We start from the raw sequence: 18009 nt of genomic DNA on the forward strand, positions 1-18009 counted from the left end.
CTTTTTACGCCCCCACAATGGCAGGTTGATCTCATTCCAGGAGTTTCTTGCATTTGAATCTGTGTTGTGTGCACCTGACGCCCTCTTCATAGTAGCCTACCAACTGTTTGACAAGACTGGAACTGGAGCCGTCTCCTTTGGTACGGTCCACTGTGTTACTGAAATTGCTTGAATTGTATTTTGTGAAAAAAAATTGAGATTAAAGTTCTTTTGATATTATTTTGACTTAACATTAGTAAATAGGCTACGTGACGCTGTCTACAGTTGTCTCTCCTGATGTGTCTCAGCTCTTCAACTCATAAATAAGCTTTTCTCTGTCGCACAATTTACACAAAATAAAAACTTTGCTGTGCTGTGTTAAGGAAGAGAACAAAGAGTAATGCCATCACTTGAGATGTGTTCATACACTCAAACTTGTCCTTTTTCTGTTGTCTGTGAGCTTCTATTAAACTTGCTAGCTTCACTATAAAAGGTCTTAGTAGTGTAACAGTAATTAGGGAACTGCTCATGGAAAGTCCTTGAAAAGTCCTTGAACTTGATATTTAAGAAGGTGTTGGAACCCTGTTAATTGCAGCTCCCCTTCTTGTTTACGCAATTGCCTGCAATATTGTGTGGAGAAAGAATTTCCTAACGTGACATTAACCAGATTACTCCTCTAAGTCATTACACATGGATGGAGTTACATAATCGCTCTCATGCACAATCTCTACTTATTTACTTATTTACTTTATTTGCTTTATGTTATGGCATTGAAATGATCTGACTTTGTTGTTGTTTTATGTTATTTGTCTGGTAAATTGATTATTGATTCCTTTTTTTTTAAATGTGTATTTGTGCTGCAGAAAATGTTCGGGACATTTTCAGTCAGACCACTGTGCACCACCACATTCCCTTCAACTGGGACTGTGAGTTCATCCGTCTGCACTTTGGGCACGACCGCAAGAAATGCCTCAGCTACCTTGAATTCACCCAGTTCCTGCAGGTATACTGAGTACACACACACACACACACACACACACACACACACACACATACACACAGATCAGTCTAAGGTGTCTTTGTTTTATTTCTCTTTCACTTCTGTCTCTTTCTCACACTCAGAGTTTTACTTGGACTATTTTTACACTTAGCCCTGTGGTGTCGTATTTTTGTAGGAGCTGCAGTTGGAGCATGCACGCCAGGCATTCGCCCAGAAGGACAAAGGGAAAAATGGTGTCATCTCCTCCATGGACTTCAGTGACATTATGGCCACCATCAGACACCACATGCTCACACCCTTTGTGGAGGAGAACCTTGTCTCAGTGAGTGTTTGTGTGTGCATGGATAGCTTCCTGAAAGTAATTTCTATAATTTCTCACCGTGGCCACAGAGAATATTCATCTCTGATTGACAGGAGTGTTATGTTTCAGATCACCACAACAATGACGACCATAAATGAGTGTTCACAGCTGGATCATTTCTGTAGCAAGCTTATATTAACAATCCAAGGCTAAGGGGGACAAAGGTTTTTCTATTCCCCCAAAATTTGAAAAACAATACTTACGTTTTGATCACTGGCAAGTAGAGGTTTAATCCACTCTGACCTGTGGGGTTATGAAAATGTACACACTCAGCAGAAGTAGATTCTCATCCGCGATTATTAGCCTTAAAGGACAATACCGGCTATTTTTAACTTGTGCCTGGTGCATTCCTAACTGTAATAATCTTTTAAGACTTGCTCAGGCTCTTCAGTGTTCTCTAATGATAGGTTTTTCCATATATTCCCACTAAAATCTTTGTCATTGACATGGTTAACACCAAGGTCTTATCCCCATTTACCTGAGATTACGGTCATATAAAGGTAAAGATGAGCTTTGTAGGAATAAACTTTGTGTACAATTGATTTTTTTTTTTTTTTTTTTTAATTTAAATGTATGTTTATATCAAGCGCTAAATTATTAAGGCACTGGCTCAGGCTATAATGAAAAATAAGAGAATATGAGAGTTAAAATAAAGGAATAAAGGAAAAAATAAAATTACTCCTTAGCCATTACGATAAGTGAAAGAAATAAAAAGATATCTTTACGTAAGGAAGTATTGAATACAGTTTACATAATTTGCAATTGCACATCTTGGCTTCCCCATTAAGAGTTAAATATGTGGGGGAAAAAAAATCGTATTTATTGTCAAAGTACCTGACGTGCATTGTCGTTCTTTTACTAGGCCGCAGGTGGCAGCACCTCTCACATGGTCAGTTTCTCTTACTTCAATGCCTTCAACTCCCTCCTGAACAACATGGAGCTGATCCGTAAGATCTACAGCACGCTGGCCGGCACGCGGAAGGACACGCTCGTGACCAAAGGTGCACAGATCGTTACGTTACTGTGATGTTGTCTCTCTCCTTTTCAGCTTCGATGTTCACATTGGATGTCAGGAATGTCCATGTTGTTGTAAAAGCTAATTCTCTCTCATCTCTCTCTCTCTCTCTCTCTCTCTGCAGAGGAGTTTGTTCATGCTGCCAACAAGTTTGGTCAGATCACTCCCATGGAAATTGACATCCTGTACCAGTTATCAGGCCTGCACTCTCCCTCTGGGTAAAATACTCTCTCTGCTAGTTGTTCTAAGTTTGTGATTTACTGGTATTTAATGATCAATATTATGATCTGTATATACATGACAGTGATGTCAATAATGAGGACATAAACGTGTGTGTATCAGGCGCCTGAACCTTGCTGACATTGAGAGGATAGCTCCGTTAGAGGAAGAATGTCTGCCCTACCACCTGGCTGAAAGTCAAAAACAGGTCAGTCTGTGTGCAACTCCTTATTCATAAATAAGTGTTACTATTAATATAAAATCAGATCAGCTGTTAACTGTATATCTCCAAAATGTCCTTTTAAAAATGTCTTCTTCTTCTTTTGTTTTTTTTTTCTTCGTCAGACTCATGGGGACGGTTCCAGGCCTGTGTGGCTCCAGGTTGCAGAGTCAGCCTACAGGTTCACCCTGGGCTCCATCGCTGGAGGTGAGTTATCCTGTGGGGAGACAGGTGGTTGTCTGATGTATTTAATTTGATGGATTTTATTTAGTCTGAGTTTGTGTTTGTTTGCGTAGCCACGGGAGCGACGGCAGTGTACCCCATTGACTTGGTGAAGACTCGTATGCAGAACCAGAGGTCCACAGGATCCTTTGTTGGAGAGCTGATGTACAAGAACAGCTTTGACTGTGCTAAGAAGGTGCTTCGCTACGAGGGTTTCTTTGGCTTCTACAGAGGTAAGCCATGTTAGGAAGGCAGACCTGTATTATCCCTTGTCTGCATTCATATTTTCTTCACCATTGATACATACTTTGAGCCAAATGTAAGATGTAGTGTATTTTAAAATGAATATTTCAACTTCTTTTGTCAGAACAATTGTTTTCAAGCGTTTTCTATTCATTGTTGTTGAAGTGACGCAGCATCCTTCTTTGTCTAATAATAGCAAAACTTCTATTGCTGTACCTTTTTATTATCTGTGTTGTATGGTATCAATTAGAAGATACTTCTATTGGGATCAGCCTGTGTACGTGCGTTCTTGTTTTCCTCTCAAGCCTTCTCATCTTTCATACCATCTGTAAAATCTCTGTCTTTCTCTGTTTGTTTTCACCTTCATGTTTTTGACCTCATCTTATTTTCCATCTTCTTATTTCCTTCCGGTTTCTATTCACTTGCCCCTGTTTGCCCATTATTACTAATAACATGAGATTCTCCTGTTACTCAATCCCCCACGATGCCCCACAGGTCTGGTCCCTCAGCTTATAGGTGTGGCCCCTGAGAAAGCTATCAAACTCACAGTGAGTACCACCCTGCAACATTCACAATCACCGTCCACTTCACTTTGCAAACACACTTGTTTTGTTATCTTAGATACACTGGTGTATTTTATAGCAGCTTCTACAAAAGATAAAAATAAGACAAGAATGAACTTCCTGAAGGAAATTTCGGCCATCAACATGCTCAGTGCAAGAGAAACACTGTGTAGAGAAAGACATGTCTAAGTCAAATCTAAACACTGTGTACAATGAATAAAAATAACTTGATGGCACTCGCTACCACAGAGTGGTAGAACATGCACCGCAAGGTCCTGCAGATGATGACGGACCTGAACCTCCCCAGTAGGAAGACTCAACTATGGGCCTTTTTAAATGGAGCATCTATGTTCTTAGACCAGTCCAGTTTTTTGACAATGTAACCACCTCAACATAAGTCCCCCTGATCTTGACAGGAATCGGAGGCACCCTCCACTTCCCGAAGTCCATGACCAGCTCTTTAGTCTTTGTGCTGTTCAATCCGAGAGTCATCCGAGAATATCTGCAGTTGACACGACTTTGATCTGTACCAAAAGTCCCAAGTAAAGCAAGTGAAGAAGGGAGATAAGACAGCCTCCCTGCGGTGCTCCAGTGTTGCTCACTAAGGTGTCCGAGGAGCAGCTCTGCAGCTGTGAGGTAGTTGGTTATCCAGGCCAGGATTGCCGTGTCCATCTGCATGCCAATTAGCTTATTGCTGATAAGCAAAATTGCTTAACTGTGGTTTCACCAGCATGTGCATTCCACACAGCTGAGCGGCACACACTCCCTGAGGTGTCTGTGGGTAATGCCATCAGGACCAGCAGCCCTGCCAGGGCAAAGTCTACATCAAATTAGGCAAATTTACAAAAGCAAAATAACACTGCTTTGTAGCATTCCTCTGAATTGTCTTTGGTCTCATGCCTGTTTGTGTTTGTGTCCCACAGGTGAATGACTTTGTGAGAGACAAGTTCACCGAAAAAGACAACACAATTCCTTTATTTGCTGAGATTCTGGCGGGTGCCTGTGTAAGTACCGAGTCCCAAACGTTTTTGTTTGTGAATGCATGAAGGAACAGTAGATTTAAAAAAAAAAAAAAAAAAAAAAAAGAGATTCCTACTTGGTCGTTAAGGGCAGAAGAAGTAACTCGTGCATGCAACCTGCTCATTTGTTGTATTAACTTGCTTGCAGAGTTCCAAATGACATTACTAACATCGGACTGCAATACCAATTTGCATCCAGAGTAAAATTCTCAATGTGCAATGCAACATGTTTTTTTTTTCTTCTGTTTTTGTTTGATAGCGTTGTTCATCCTAACACACATTGGCCCAGCACTCCTTACCGTCCGAGGAAATGGCAAAGTAAATGATTGATTAGGATTCAATTTTTACTTTTGATACTTGTCATGAGCAAGACTTGGCTCCCATGCCTCAGCTGCGTACTTGTGAGATGCAGGAGCAGTGATTCCTTTCTTCTTCTTTTTTTTATCTTCAAGTGTGTGAACAAGCTCTTCTTCTCCTCATTTATTCAGGCTGGAGGCTCTCAAGTGATCTTTACCAACCCTCTGGAGATCGTGAAGATTCGCCTGCAGGTGGCAGGTGAGATCACCACCGGACCTCGAGTCAGCGCACTCAGTGTGGTCCGTGACCTCGGCTTCTTCGGCCTTTACAAGGTAATGTATCCTTGAGTGTACCACAGTCTCCAGACCCCCCTGTTTAATTCATTGGCACTCACTGTATCTGGCATTTATGCACACTTTTCTCTGCCGACTCTCTCACAGTCTTACTCTTAAGCACAGTCCCCTACATCTGTCTGTTCTTTGTGTGTCTGTCCAGGGTGCTAAAGCGTGTTTCCTGAGAGACATCCCATTCTCAGCCATCTATTTCCCTGCGTACGCCCACATCAAGGGCCTGATGGCTGATGAGCAGGGCAGGCTGGGACCTATGCAGCTTCTCACTGCTGGAGCGATTGCAGGTAACCTCGGATTATGACCCAGAGCAGCAGAAGCCGTCAGTCAGTGCTCATTCAGAACACAATCCATTCATTCACCTGGGTTTAATTTTATGAAATGCTGCAAGAAGAAAAAAGAAGTGGCAATAAACAAGTTGTTGTTTTTTTTTCTTTTTCTTTTTTTTACCTCCCCTTAATCAAGGAGATCCTCTTACAGAGGCTTCAAGTAACAGCATCTCATTTGACTTCCTTTTAACTCCATTTCCCAGGTATCCCTGCGGCATCCCTTGTGACACCCGCTGATGTGGTCAAAACCCGTCTGCAAGTTGCAGCGAGGGCAGGACAGACCACTTACACAGGAGTCATCGATTGCTTCCGGAAGATTATGAGAGAGGAGGGATTCAGGGCTTTGTGGAAGGGAGCTGGAGGTGTGTGTCTGTTTGCGTATAGCTCCTGAGAGTGTCTCACATATTCTTTTTCCATTTTAAACCATGCTGAATTGTGTCTCTCCCTTTTCTCCAGCTCGTATGTGCCGGTCCTCTCCTCAGTTTGGCGTGACTCTGGTGACTTATGAGCTCTTGCAGCGGTGGTTCTACGTCGACTTTGGAGGACAGTAAGTTGATAGAGATATAAATAGGAAATGTAACTCTTAAGCTGCCTCTTCTGTCAAACCACTTATTTTCTCCGTCTCTCCTCTCCACAGTCGCCCGGCAGGATCTGAGCCCACACCTAAGTCTCGCATCTCAGAGCTTCCTCCCATCAATGCGGACCACGTGGGCGGCTACCGCCTGGCTGCAGCCACCTTTGCCGGGGTGGAGAACAAATTTGGCCTCCACCTTCCCAAATTCAAGTCCTCCGGTGTGGTTTCCATACATCACCCAGAGCCAGTCACTGCTACGCCATCTCAGGCCCCATAAAGGTCTTGCATCTCCATATCACTTTGCCATCCCTCTCCTCCTCTACCAGGAGCCAGACACTTAGATAGATACACAAACGAAACGCACACGGTTAACACACACTCCACAAATAGGGGCCATTAACTTAGGAACAAACAACACCAGCCCATTGCCCTCTCCAGGGTGAAGGTGTGCTCCATTGGTCCCCAGCCAGTCGTAGAGGTGGAGCGCTGGCTGCAGCTGTGGATGTAACGGGGCAGACAGCGACGGGACCAGAGCACTGACTGTGTTGTATCATGAGTGGCTGTATGCTCCTGGCATCTTCATCCTTATGTCTTCTTCTCTCCAGCATTTGTATAACATGGAGCGTCGGGCACTCCCTTTATCTCTCATGGGTAGCTGATATTATTTTTATTTTGTTTTCTGTCTGATACTCAGTTTGAGTAGGACTTCTCTTATTGGACAGCGGTCATAGAAAATATTAGATTGGTCAGCACGGTGTGTGGGGCTTCACTCTTGATTGGTCCTCAGCGCAGGAGGATACGTACTGTACATATTGTATAACTGCAGTGAAGAAAATGTTACAAAACAAAACTCTGTAACATTCAGTCAGCATCGTTATACAGTAACTGTAATGTTATAGCCTAATATGTGGGGCCTTTGGTCCTGGTCTCTGAGAATCACTCTTACTGATGTACAGAACTTTCAATTAAGTGTTTTCTTGATGAAACAAGAATCATGAGCAGAGAATTAGGTATTAATAAATTAAATGTATCTCAATTCAGTCATTGTATTTTATTGAAATAAATCATCCATATGGGTTTAATTTTACCAATAAGTCTTGAGTTTTATTCCAATGGAAAAGTGCAACCATTAACTGTAGAAGTAACAGGGAAGAATACAGTACAATTAGTTTATGCAGAATACTGACATTTTTTTGTCATGGTTGCTACAGTGCATTTTTTAGCTCATTTCAAACATTGAAGCTGAAATTTTTACCAGCCAGGTGAGGTTCAACTGCTGCATCATGACGGAATGAAAACTTGGATGGAAAAAGAAAGTTAAGTAAAGATTTAGTTTCCAATCTCAGCTTTACAACTTCACTTGGAACTTCATTTGGATCCTCTTAAAGAGGACAAGTCAGGAAACTGTTTTCTACTACTCATTAGACAGGTACAGAGTATAAAACGATAACCTTTGGTACAGAAAAACATCACTTTTTAACTGTACTAGTGTCAATAAAGTCAAGGCAAGTGTAGTAATGGATTTTGCCTGGTAAAAAGCTTGTAGTGCTAATTTTAGGAATGTACTTCTCAAGCTTTTAGTACAAAGCAGCAATTGTTTAAAAACAATACACAAAATAATTAAATAAGCGCCACCATTGGAATAAATATTAAATATTGTAGTGGTTGAAATCTCAGAATGACACACTTCTGCACAGGCCAGAGTGTGTATGTGTAAGCACGTTATCTGTTTTAGTCATCAAATCCAAGTGCTGCTGAGGATAAAGAGGAAATGATATCGATATGTCAGCGGTTCTTTTTTTCCACTCTGCTGAAACTCTTTGCCAGCCATGTGCACAAGCGTGTTCAGAAAATATTAAAACATGTAAAAACACTAAAATGGTAATAAAAAGGTGCAAGTACAAAGGTTTGCATATTTAAAAAAAGGGCTGAGTTGGTTGAGGCCTCAGGAGAAGAGCAGTTTCTGGTGCCCTGAGGATGTAATCAAAGCTAGAAGTTTAGAGAGTGGACAGCCACATCTATCCTGAAAAATCACTTCCCTGTATTCCGATCTCAGTTAAACTTTCCACCACTTAACTGTGGTTTCCGTACTACTGCTACATTTGACATTCATTGTTCCTACACACTGTACTCTAAAACGCATAGACACATTTAAAACACATCTAAAATCGTCTACAACTGTCTTTTCTATCCATTCTAGCTCTGCACATCTCCTCAGGCCAGTTCATGTTGTAGTGGGTGGAAAAGCTGGAAGCCAGAGAGAAGAGAGAGCAGATCCTCCAGCAGTGTCATGTAGTGTGCTATAGGTGTGTAGTGTACTGTGGAGAAATTTATGAGCAGTTGTCAGCGTGGGGGTTTGTAACATCAGACATTGGCCAGTTCCTCAGCTTCGTCTCGGTTCTCGTTGATCTCAGCCAGCGTCCTGACGAAGCGCGTCCACTCATCAGCCTTGGGCACGCAGATTTGCTGCAGAATGACAAATGACAACGCATCCAACAGCATGTCAAACAAGGAGTTGGAAAGAAACTGATTTTGACAGGTTTTAGTCGAAATGGCTGAAATCGCCCCCCAAAAAAAAACAATAGTAAGAAGGAATGACATCTCACCTCCCCTACATCATACACCTGAACCTGTCCCTCCGAGTCCCCAGTGGCAATCTCTTTTCCAGTGTGAGCCCATCTCACACGGTTCAGTGCTGGAGACCCTTCAACACACACACTGGCGGTGGGAACCTAGAAAACACACATCAACTTACAAAGATGATTCACGAATGGTCATGAATGACCCCATTCCAAGACAAAAATGTATTTTCAAAAAGCTAATGGAACAATATTCAGAATTGTAGCTCAAAATACTATGATTTATCTTTAATTAAAGGACATTTGGGAAATGCGCTTATTTACTTTCTTTCCAAGAGCTGGATGAAAGGACTGATACCACTCTAAGATGGTTCAAGTAAAGACTTATTTTAAACTTTAATGGGTATTTGTACAGATTCAACAAACAAAATGGAACATGTTAGTTAGTGAGGTTTAGAGGTGCTGGTAAATAGAGTCTGTTACCTACTGACAGACCCAGGCTACCTTTCTCCCTGTTTCCTTTGACTTTGTGCTAAGCTAACCAACTGCTGGCGGTAGCTTCATAACAGCACAGACATGAGAGTTGTATCAATCTTCTCCTCTAACTCACAGAAAGCAAGCAAACAACTACATTTCCCAAAAAACTTCAAATTGTATTTTAAGGGTGAAATTAAGCTCTTGGGTTTCAGTGTAGTGTGTGTGTGTGTGCGTACTTCTGTATCATTGTTGAGGTTCCACAGGTCCAGACGTCCAGCTAGATCCACGCAAGCAAACAGAGCAGGGTGTGTTGGAGACCACATTGCATCATAGACGTAGTCACAACTGTCCTCAAATGAGTACAGTGGACGGGTACTCTGTAAAGAAGTGCAGAAGGAGAAACAGACTAAAGTTAAGAAACATAATTAATAGTGTATCTAGAAGCATAAGTTAGACGTTTGTGTGTGTCTCACCTTAGTGCTCCAGAGTTTCACGGTCCAGTCAAAAGAGGAGGAGATGAAGAGATGAGAGAAGTCAACAGGCCCACCAGCGCTGTGACAGCTCAGCCCGGTCACTGGACCATGGTGGCCTTCAAACACCTCAGTAATACCCGCCTTGCTGTAAGACACATATAAGATATCTTTGATGACCACAACTAATGACTTGATTTCCCCTAAAGGCTTCTCCCGCATTTTTTGGAAGTCACAGTGTTGCTTTCACACCCTGGCTCTAAACCAAAGAAAATCTACCATTTGGAAAACTTTTGTTTGTCATGAGGACAGAGAACCAAGAGAACCCACCTCCCGTGGCGACAGGCGGTGTAGACAGAGCCGTCCTCGCTCCCCACCACAAAGTTGTTAACATCGGCCAGAGGGAAGGCCATGGAGGTGACAGCCACTGCCTTACTCTGTTTGAACACCAGCTCCAGACTGTCCTGCAGGGAAAACTCACAGTCTCAGGCTCCCGGACAAACTAACTGACAGTTACAACAGTGTGTCTGTGCATCATCCATACAAGTTCATTATACCTGCGGCTGCGAGAGCATGTCGAGACTCCAGGAACACATTTTTCCGTCAGTGGAAATGCTGATCAGGTTGTTAGCGTTTTGGGTTCCTACCACATTCACACAATAGACTGGGTGCTGAACACAACAGAGCACAGATAGAGAAGTTAGTTAAGACAACAAACTGACAGCCTCCACAGTAAACACACAGTTGTGTAAATGATATTAGAAGAGCTTAAATTAAGTCGTTTGTGAGTGTATGTAGACTTAAAGGTGTGTGAGCTACAGTGCATTACTGTATGTGCAGCTGCAGACAGGGGGGTTCTCTGAACAGGGGTGCGCTTGTTGCTCCGGTTGTCCCATAAGACAATCTGTCCAGAGTACGTCCCACCCACCACCAGGTTGGGGTGAAACTTTGCAAACCCGACAGACATCACCTCTGACTGGAGAAAGATATAATACAATTTAATCTGCTTCTGTCTTAATATTTGGTTTTATAAAATGTAAAACACTTTATTTGGAATGAGTGGCTTGCAGAACAACTGCATGTGAATTCTTCCCTTACCTGGCAGTGGAAGATGTACTCGGGCGTGCCCTTCTTGTACTTCAAGTTCCAGACCAGTGCCACTCCATCAGGCTCGTGGGGAGCATCCTCATTGTTGTTATACGAGGCCACTAGCAGCTCTGGGTACTGAGAGGAACATAGCAGCCATTATTAGATGCAGAGGAAGCATCTAGAATTTAAGAGGCACAAATAAATCAATATAGACTGATTCGACAGAGACTCAATTTCTGCCAGGGGTGCTGTTTTTGACACATAATACAATGAACTTCTCCGTGGGGATCAATAAAAAACACATCCTACCTGAGGGGACCAGTCCAGACAAGTGACCACCCTGTTTTTGGTCCAGCGCTCATCTGAAAACTGTCTGTTCAGAAACAACTTTGCACCTGCCTGCAAGTCACTGGGAGGGACAGAAAAAAAAAAGACTATTGACTTTGCCTATCCATCTGTATATCACTTCAGCTTTATTTACAGAATTTACGCAAAGTTTTTTTTTTCAGGTGCCTCACCCCTCCTTATCCTCTAGATCCCTGCCGCTGTAGTCGAAGCAGACGTCCACCTGCTCAGCCAGAGCTCTCTCAACAATTCTGCTGCCCCGCTCGAAAAACGACAAGAACTCCTCAGAGTGCAAGACCTGCAGCTTCTCTTCTTCTGTCAGCTCCTTAGGAGTGTCTATACAAAGATAATTCAATATTCAAAGAGGAGGAATAGTAGCTTTTCTTTTGATATTGTACTGAATTTAAATTGAATTTTGCTCAAAATAGAACTTAATTGGGTAATGTAAGAGTAAAAAACTGTTGAAACTACTTGTTTTCCATTAATCAGAATTATTAAAAAAGCATTTCCTGCCACAGTCATTGTTATTTCCATGTTACAAACTTCTGTCCTTACCCTCCTCCTGCTGTTCACCCTGTTCATCTTTCTCTTCCTGGGTGTCCTCCACTGGTGGGGGAGCAGCTATCTCCTCATCCTCTTCCTCATCTTGAACACACAGACAGATTTTATTTACTTTTTATTTTTTTTTAAAAGTGTTAGCGGAAATGTGAAGTGTGTATGTGTCTCTGTTTGTTTACCTGCTTTTTGTTCAGTGTGTGTCTGCGCCTCAGTGGGTGTCTGTGTTTCTTTGGAGTAAGACACCATTTCCTTTGGGACAAATTCCACCTGGGTCACTTTAGACATGCCCAGCCTCACAGCTCCACGTCTACACACACACACACACACACACACACACACACACACACACACACACAATCCATTATGGAAATAAGTATACACATACAAAGGTTTGCACTACAAAGTGGAACTGAATGCAACGTTTACATGAATAAACATAAATAACGATGTACAGAGATATTATTAACACATTTGGACAAATCTAAGATGAAACCACAAAAACTGATCAAAGTTGGAAGACAAGCTAAAGGAGAGAGGAGGAGCAGTACCCCATCAGCTCAGAGTCGGAGTGGAGTTGCAGAGTAGAGGGGTCAGGATCCCAATGCAATGTCCTTATACAGCCAAACCACCAGATGGTATTAGTAAGAGAAAGACGGGACAGAGAAAAAGAAGAAACAAGAGGATGAAACCAAACGCAGAAGACGAGCAAAAAGTGAGCCATATGATGTTAAGGATGGGAAAGACAGTAAAAAGAGAAGGAGGACAGGGAGAGAAGAAGAAGAACAACGGAGTGCGTGTTAATTTAGACAAATCAGTGTGCCAGTGAAAAGACAAGAGGACACAGGTCAGAATTCATCAAGTATAATAACAATGTTAATACACACACAGAGCATGCATAAATCACATAAAATTGACCTAAAACAACCCCCATCTCTCTCTCTCTCACTGTGTCACACACACAACCACACAAACAAACCTTGGTCCTGCGTTTCCATCCCCTGAATCTTGGCTTCCTGCATCGCTGCCCACTGATTTGTTGGAGGGAGACATGGGGGCAGGGACTAGGTAGTGAAACAGACATGTATCTTCTGTTACTACCCTCAGGGGCTGAGCTGTGAGTGCGCATGTGTGTTGGTAAGTGCGTGAGTCAATGAATGAGTGAGTGAGTGGGGGAAGGAGTGAGGTATGGAAAGAGTGTGTGCGTGAGTGAGTGAGCGAATGGGTTTGCATGCAGTAAGGAGGACAAAACACAAGAAGAAGAGACAAAGGGGAGAGAAGAGAGAATGAAAATAAATGGCAGGCAGGTTTTTAGGTGTCATGCACAAAACAGTTATATAAAATGTTCAGATATTATGTGAGGGGAGGGAAAAAGCACAGTGGATGAAACCAAGCGACACCACAAAGTTAGAAGTGACTTTTATAGACAATGTAAATCCATCAAGCACACAATCAGAAGTGATGGGAGATAAGTGGGGGTGAGAGATAAAAATAGAGGCATGCTGGCAGTGTCTGTTTACCATGGGGTATGTCAGGGGCGATGCCAACACTCTGCAGCAGTGCCTCCGCCTCCCTCCTCTTCCTCTCCAGGTCAGAGTCTTCATGGCCGACAGAAGACCCACCGCCCGCCTCCACTCCACGCTTTGAATCTCCCTACAGTACATAACAAAGACAACCTCACCTCAGAATGAAAACATATCACAATGTACAGTAACTTGAACTGTCAAGCTAAAAAAACAAAGCAGACATCTTGGTCTGAAATTATTGTTTCTACAACATACATCCTTCTTTTTCTTCTCCTCTTCTTTTCTCTTCTTCTCCTCTCGAATCTGAGCGATCCGTTGTTTCTTCCTCTCCAGCTCAGCCTTCAGCTCACTCTTGTCAGACATACTGCAGGAGGAAGACTGAATTGAAACATGACAGTAAAGAGACCTAACCTCTAGACTAACCTCTTCAAAAGAGAAAATCACTTCTCACCTAATTTTTTCAAGCAAAACACTGAACATTCTGTGTTTTCTGTTTCTGAAATGCGAGGATTTAAATCTTGCTGCTGTTCTTTATCTCATATGTTAGTAATCTTACGATCTATGGGCTTTGGACTGTACGTGGGATAAAAGGAGGAATGTGAAAGAACTACCTTGGGTAGCTTTTATTTTATAGCCCTAGTTAATTTGTTGCTGTTTTATCTGAAAGATCTGGAAACCTTCATTATTGAAATTTTAAAACATGTACTGCGTGTTAATGTAAGACAGATGTTTCTTTGGCCTGCTTTCTTTCAGAGCAAGACTTGCTTGTTCAAAGTATTTTGAACAACTGCAAGATGAATCCCAAAACATTAGAAAAATCTGCATAACACCAGAAAATGTCAGTTTGTTAGGGAAGTTGTGCTTTGCCTTGTGACTTAAACAAAAATCAGCTTTTTCCTGTATGCAAACTTCATATAACAGTGCTGCAGTTTTAATATTTGGACCCGTTGCTCTGCAGCATTAAACAGCAGCCCTGGGCCTGTCACACTGGTAACATGTGAACACCAACCAGCTGCTCACAACAATGTCCTCTTTATCCATCTTCTCCGTAATGTCAAGGCTAATCATGACTGATTTTGGAATGGTATTATTCCAAAAATATCCAGACCAAATATAATCTATATGCTAGGCAATGATGAATCCCTCAGTTATATTTTTTAACCAAAAATTAAATATTATCAGTTGTTGTTATGTTGACTCTGTTGTATCTATTTTGAAGTCAGAGTTAGCATTGTCATAAATAATGGTGTAGTCATGTCAGTATGTACACCCAACAGCTACAAACTGGTCATTTTCATGTGCTAATCTTATTAAATTTATGTCGTGCGTGTCCATAAAACTCGGACAACGAGATGCTCTACACCACTCCACCCACTGTCAGATAAATAAAAAATTAAACCGGCGCTTCTGTGTCTATCTAATCTAACGTTTCTTCATTATAAATTGCTAACTTCATGTAAACTTCGTGTTTTGAAAGTTTTCCTGTCAGTCTAGGATTTGTCAAACATGTTTATAATCTAATTAACGGCTACACTGTCAGCGAAGAGACAGCTAAACCCACTAGCTAGCAGCGTTAGCATGCTAATCTCCATGGCACCCGGCGGGCGGGCCTACTGTTACAATAACAAGGCAAAGCAACGCCCAAGCTTTTCTGCTTCACTATCCCAAAATACGTTTAAAAGCAACATGGTTATGAGGTTAGAATAAGATACCTGTTGTCAGATGCTAGACCGAAGGTGACAGATAACAAGATAGTCCAGTTCTGTGTGCTTTAAGTCTGAGGAGAAATGATGGAGGTGGAGACTGATGATGCTGGAAGAGACAGTAGTTTGCTCCGCTGCAGTCGTCTTCCTCGGTGGTTGTCGTCAGTACCGTAAAAGCAGAGTATTACCGCCCTCTACCGGCACGAATGAGCTCCTCCTTTCCTGGAGGATTTCTCAGTTTTTGATGAGTTTTGTTCAACTACTACTATCCACTGTTTCTGAAAAAGTATTTATTACATGATAATACTAAACTACTACTACTACTACTACTACTACTATGGTAAAGAGGAAAGCCATATATTTCCCTTTTTTGGTTTCAAACCCATACAAATGCCACAGAATAACATTAATTTGAAAAGAAAAATCACACGTTTGTTACCACTTGTCAATCAATTTTTATTCTTTTTATTGTTTTTATTTCATAAAAAAAGTTTATTGTGTATCACTTTTTCTATGTACATGCATACACACAAACAGTAAAGACATAGTGTGATTTGTCATTTGCAAAAACTATGAGGATGAAAGCATTGTTTACATGCCTGTCTTATAAAACATGTGATGATCTGATGATGATTTGAATTTAACTCTGTTTTTTTGTTTAGATGTGGTTTTACAGTCCTGTCTTGGTTTGGCCTTGTGATTTAATTTGTAGTCTTGCCCTGCATAGAAGGCTATCATTTCTTAGGCACTTTGTTTTTTTTACTGTGGTTCTGCTGGATCGGTATAACGAAAGGGATCATAAAGGTCACGTTTGAAATCATAAGGGTCAAAGTAAGGGTAGGGGCCTTTCGCAGTGGCTGGTGATGCAGGGGCACTTTCCTCAGCTTTTGCTGCTTCCTCTTTCACCTCGGCAGGTGCCTCTGGTGCGGCTGTTTCCTGAATAGGGCGGGGAGGGTGGTCGATGAGGCAGTCAGGATCCCAGTATGGGTCACAGTCATACTCCATACCTTTGGCAGAGACAGCAGGAGGTGGAGGTGGGACAGACTTTTTAGGAGCAGGAGGAGGTGGGGGTGGTTGGGTTGGAGCTGGAGCTGGAGCCTTTATCTCCTCCTCTGTTTTGGGCCTGCAGGCGGGGTTGAGTCGTGGGTCGCACAGCACTGGAACAGCCCCTGTTGGCAAGTACACGATTTGAGGTTTGCACAGTGGGTCTTTAGGGTTACACAGATAGATCCTCTGAGCATTCTCCAGAGGGTCTGGTGTAGGAGCAGGGGTGGTGGGAGGTGGAGGAGGCTGGGTGGTTGTAGTTGGTGCTGCAGTGGTAGTCAGTACACCCAGGACATTTTGATAACTGGAAGCGTCTGGGCCATAGGTCAACTCCAAGTGACGCATCTGCTGATACAGCATCCTGATCCTGTCAATCTCATAGATCTGATGGAGAAACACAGAAAAATATCAGAGACAAAACAAAAACATTTTTACCTGAATAGAACCACATATGTAGTATTTAATATTTCCACTCATCCTCAACTTACTCCCTCAATGTGTCCAATGCTGTTGTAGAAGCGGTAGTAGGACTGAAAGTCCGGGGTGCCACGGTACCACTTTGGGTCAATGTTTCTCTTAGGTCGAGAATTAGTCAAGAAATCATGTGCTTGAGCTGTGTCAATGTTGAATGGATTCCCTGTGGATGAACATGGAAGCAGGAATTATAAGGATACTGTTCTGACACCATTTGAATTCCAATTTGGAAGATTAAATACCTCCAGAATTCTTTACTTTCACAAGAGATGTTGCTTCTAGAAAACCTGCAGGGAAGCAGAGGAAACATAAACTTCACTATGCAAAGTATGACAGTACACAGACACTAAAACAATCATCCAAGTGGCTGCTCTAAGAGTGCAAAGACTCTCTATTCACTAGCTTGAATCCAGCATTAAGTCAACTCTTTAATAAAGGTCAAATGAAAAATAACTCATTTCATGCACTTTACTCAGACAAACCTGGCATTAACAGCAGGCAGCACAGCGCCCTCGACAGGGACACGTGGAAAAGCATCTTTGGCATCTGCAATTGTGATATCAAGCATAACCCCAATTATTTAGCATTTCGTCTTACATGCTGTTATTTATAAAAGGATATGAAATAGGTATACACACAGAACCACACACAAAGGTACATACTGCACACTGAAAGCAAAAATTGTACAAAAAATATCCAGGAACTCTCAAAAGTTTCACAATCCATGACATTGACCACCAGATGAAGATTCACTGCCTTCAAAAACTTACATTGTAGTCTATCTGTACTACTTAGTAATGAACATTTTTATTTCCTGTCAAGTTACTACTATACTTTGCATGTTTATTCAATTATAGTATCTGTCTGATATTTATTTACCGATCTGTTTGCTGCGACATTTGCAGATCAGCTCTCAAATAATTTAAACCACCACAGACAACGTGATGGAAATTAAATATTTGAAAATGTCCATTTTTAAACTTGACAAGGCTGCTACAGTAAAAATGAGAACTGAACCTGCTCACCTGCTGTTGCATCTCCCAAGCCCTGGTCTAATCTGCTGCACAACATAACTGTTCATAAATACTACTGTTGATCCTGGGGCCTTTCCATTGGCCACTGAGCTGCAAGTCGGCCTAACTCCACCCCTTGAGCGTTTTCTGTTGAGACGTGGAAGAGCTCATTAGCACGCTGAGCATGAACCAGCAGTAAAAGATCAACTTCAAACAAAATGTTACTCCTTGTAAAGCCACAAGAAACAGCCCTGTAACAGCAGGTCACCCACTGGGTGCACAGGCAGTCAAGTTACCTAGAGTTACCATAGGGATCGCAGTCCTGGATGAAGCCAACAGTGGAGCT

At 42.1% G+C, this 18009-nt stretch overlaps 3 protein-coding genes across 7 annotated transcripts in view; 1 reads left to right on the forward strand and 2 right to left on the reverse strand.

Annotated features, from left to right (window-relative positions):
* LOC111671076 (electrogenic aspartate/glutamate antiporter SLC25A12, mitochondrial-like) overlaps positions 1 to 7475 on the forward strand; it is a 10469-nt gene extending 2994 nt beyond the window's left edge. For both annotated transcript variants that reach the window (XM_023428071.1, XM_023428072.2), the window contains exons 4-18: positions 25 to 140; positions 843 to 982; positions 1155 to 1301; positions 2203 to 2341; positions 2480 to 2573; positions 2698 to 2782; positions 2920 to 3001; positions 3091 to 3249; positions 3755 to 3807; positions 4746 to 4826; positions 5330 to 5470; positions 5634 to 5772; positions 6018 to 6176; positions 6271 to 6361; positions 6452 to 7475. In XM_023428071.1, coding sequence (XP_023283839.1) covers positions 25 to 140; positions 843 to 982; positions 1155 to 1301; positions 2203 to 2341; positions 2480 to 2573; positions 2698 to 2782; positions 2920 to 3001; positions 3091 to 3249; positions 3755 to 3807; positions 4746 to 4826; positions 5330 to 5470; positions 5634 to 5772; positions 6018 to 6176; positions 6271 to 6361; positions 6452 to 6665 — 1840 coding nt within the window. In that variant the 3' untranslated portion in view covers positions 6666 to 7475. The remainder of the gene's footprint in view (positions 1 to 24; positions 141 to 842; positions 983 to 1154; positions 1302 to 2202; positions 2342 to 2479; positions 2574 to 2697; positions 2783 to 2919; positions 3002 to 3090; positions 3250 to 3754; positions 3808 to 4745; positions 4827 to 5329; positions 5471 to 5633; positions 5773 to 6017; positions 6177 to 6270; positions 6362 to 6451) is intronic.
* On the reverse strand, positions 7466 to 15282 carry LOC111671077 (dynein, cytoplasmic 1, intermediate chain 2a-like). Of its 4 annotated transcripts, none has more exons than XM_023428074.2 (17): positions 15142 to 15282; positions 13685 to 13793; positions 13424 to 13556; positions 12883 to 12967; positions 12455 to 12517; positions 12086 to 12213; positions 11904 to 11993; positions 11522 to 11684; positions 11313 to 11412; positions 11013 to 11138; positions 10744 to 10890; positions 10472 to 10585; positions 10245 to 10378; positions 9918 to 10062; positions 9681 to 9821; positions 8995 to 9120; positions 7466 to 8854 (listed from the first exon to the last, which is right to left on the reverse strand). In XM_023428074.2, the coding sequence occupies exons 2-17, from the start codon at positions 13790 to 13792 to the stop codon at positions 8753 to 8755; spliced, it is 1905 nt and encodes a 634-aa protein (XP_023283842.1). In that variant the 5' UTR covers position 13793; positions 15142 to 15282; the 3' UTR covers positions 7466 to 8752. The 4 variants fall into 4 exon arrangements, with proteins under 4 accessions (XP_023283842.1, XP_023283841.1, XP_023283844.1 ...); XM_023428073.2 differs by having other exon boundaries at positions 12883 to 13018; XM_023428076.2 differs by lacking the exon at positions 12455 to 12517.
* A 299-nt stretch (positions 15283 to 15581) lies between these two features.
* Positions 15582 to 17700, reverse strand: and3 (actinodin3). The gene is made up of 5 exons (XM_023428135.2): positions 17676 to 17700; positions 17133 to 17196; positions 16893 to 16937; positions 16665 to 16813; positions 15582 to 16560 (listed from the first exon to the last, which is right to left on the reverse strand). The coding sequence occupies exons 1-5, from the start codon at positions 17685 to 17687 to the stop codon at positions 15892 to 15894; spliced, it is 939 nt and encodes a 312-aa protein (XP_023283903.1). The 5' UTR covers positions 17688 to 17700; the 3' UTR covers positions 15582 to 15891.
* Between the last annotated feature and the right edge of the window lie 309 nt (positions 17701 to 18009).

The sequence above is a fragment of the Seriola lalandi genome, unplaced genomic scaffold, assembly GCF_002814215.2.
Source record: "Seriola lalandi dorsalis isolate HSWRI2012SDOR001 ecotype SW California unplaced genomic scaffold, Sedor1 jcf7180002054866, whole genome shotgun sequence".
Lineage (NCBI taxonomy): Eukaryota > Metazoa > Chordata > Actinopteri > Carangiformes > Carangidae > Seriola > Seriola lalandi.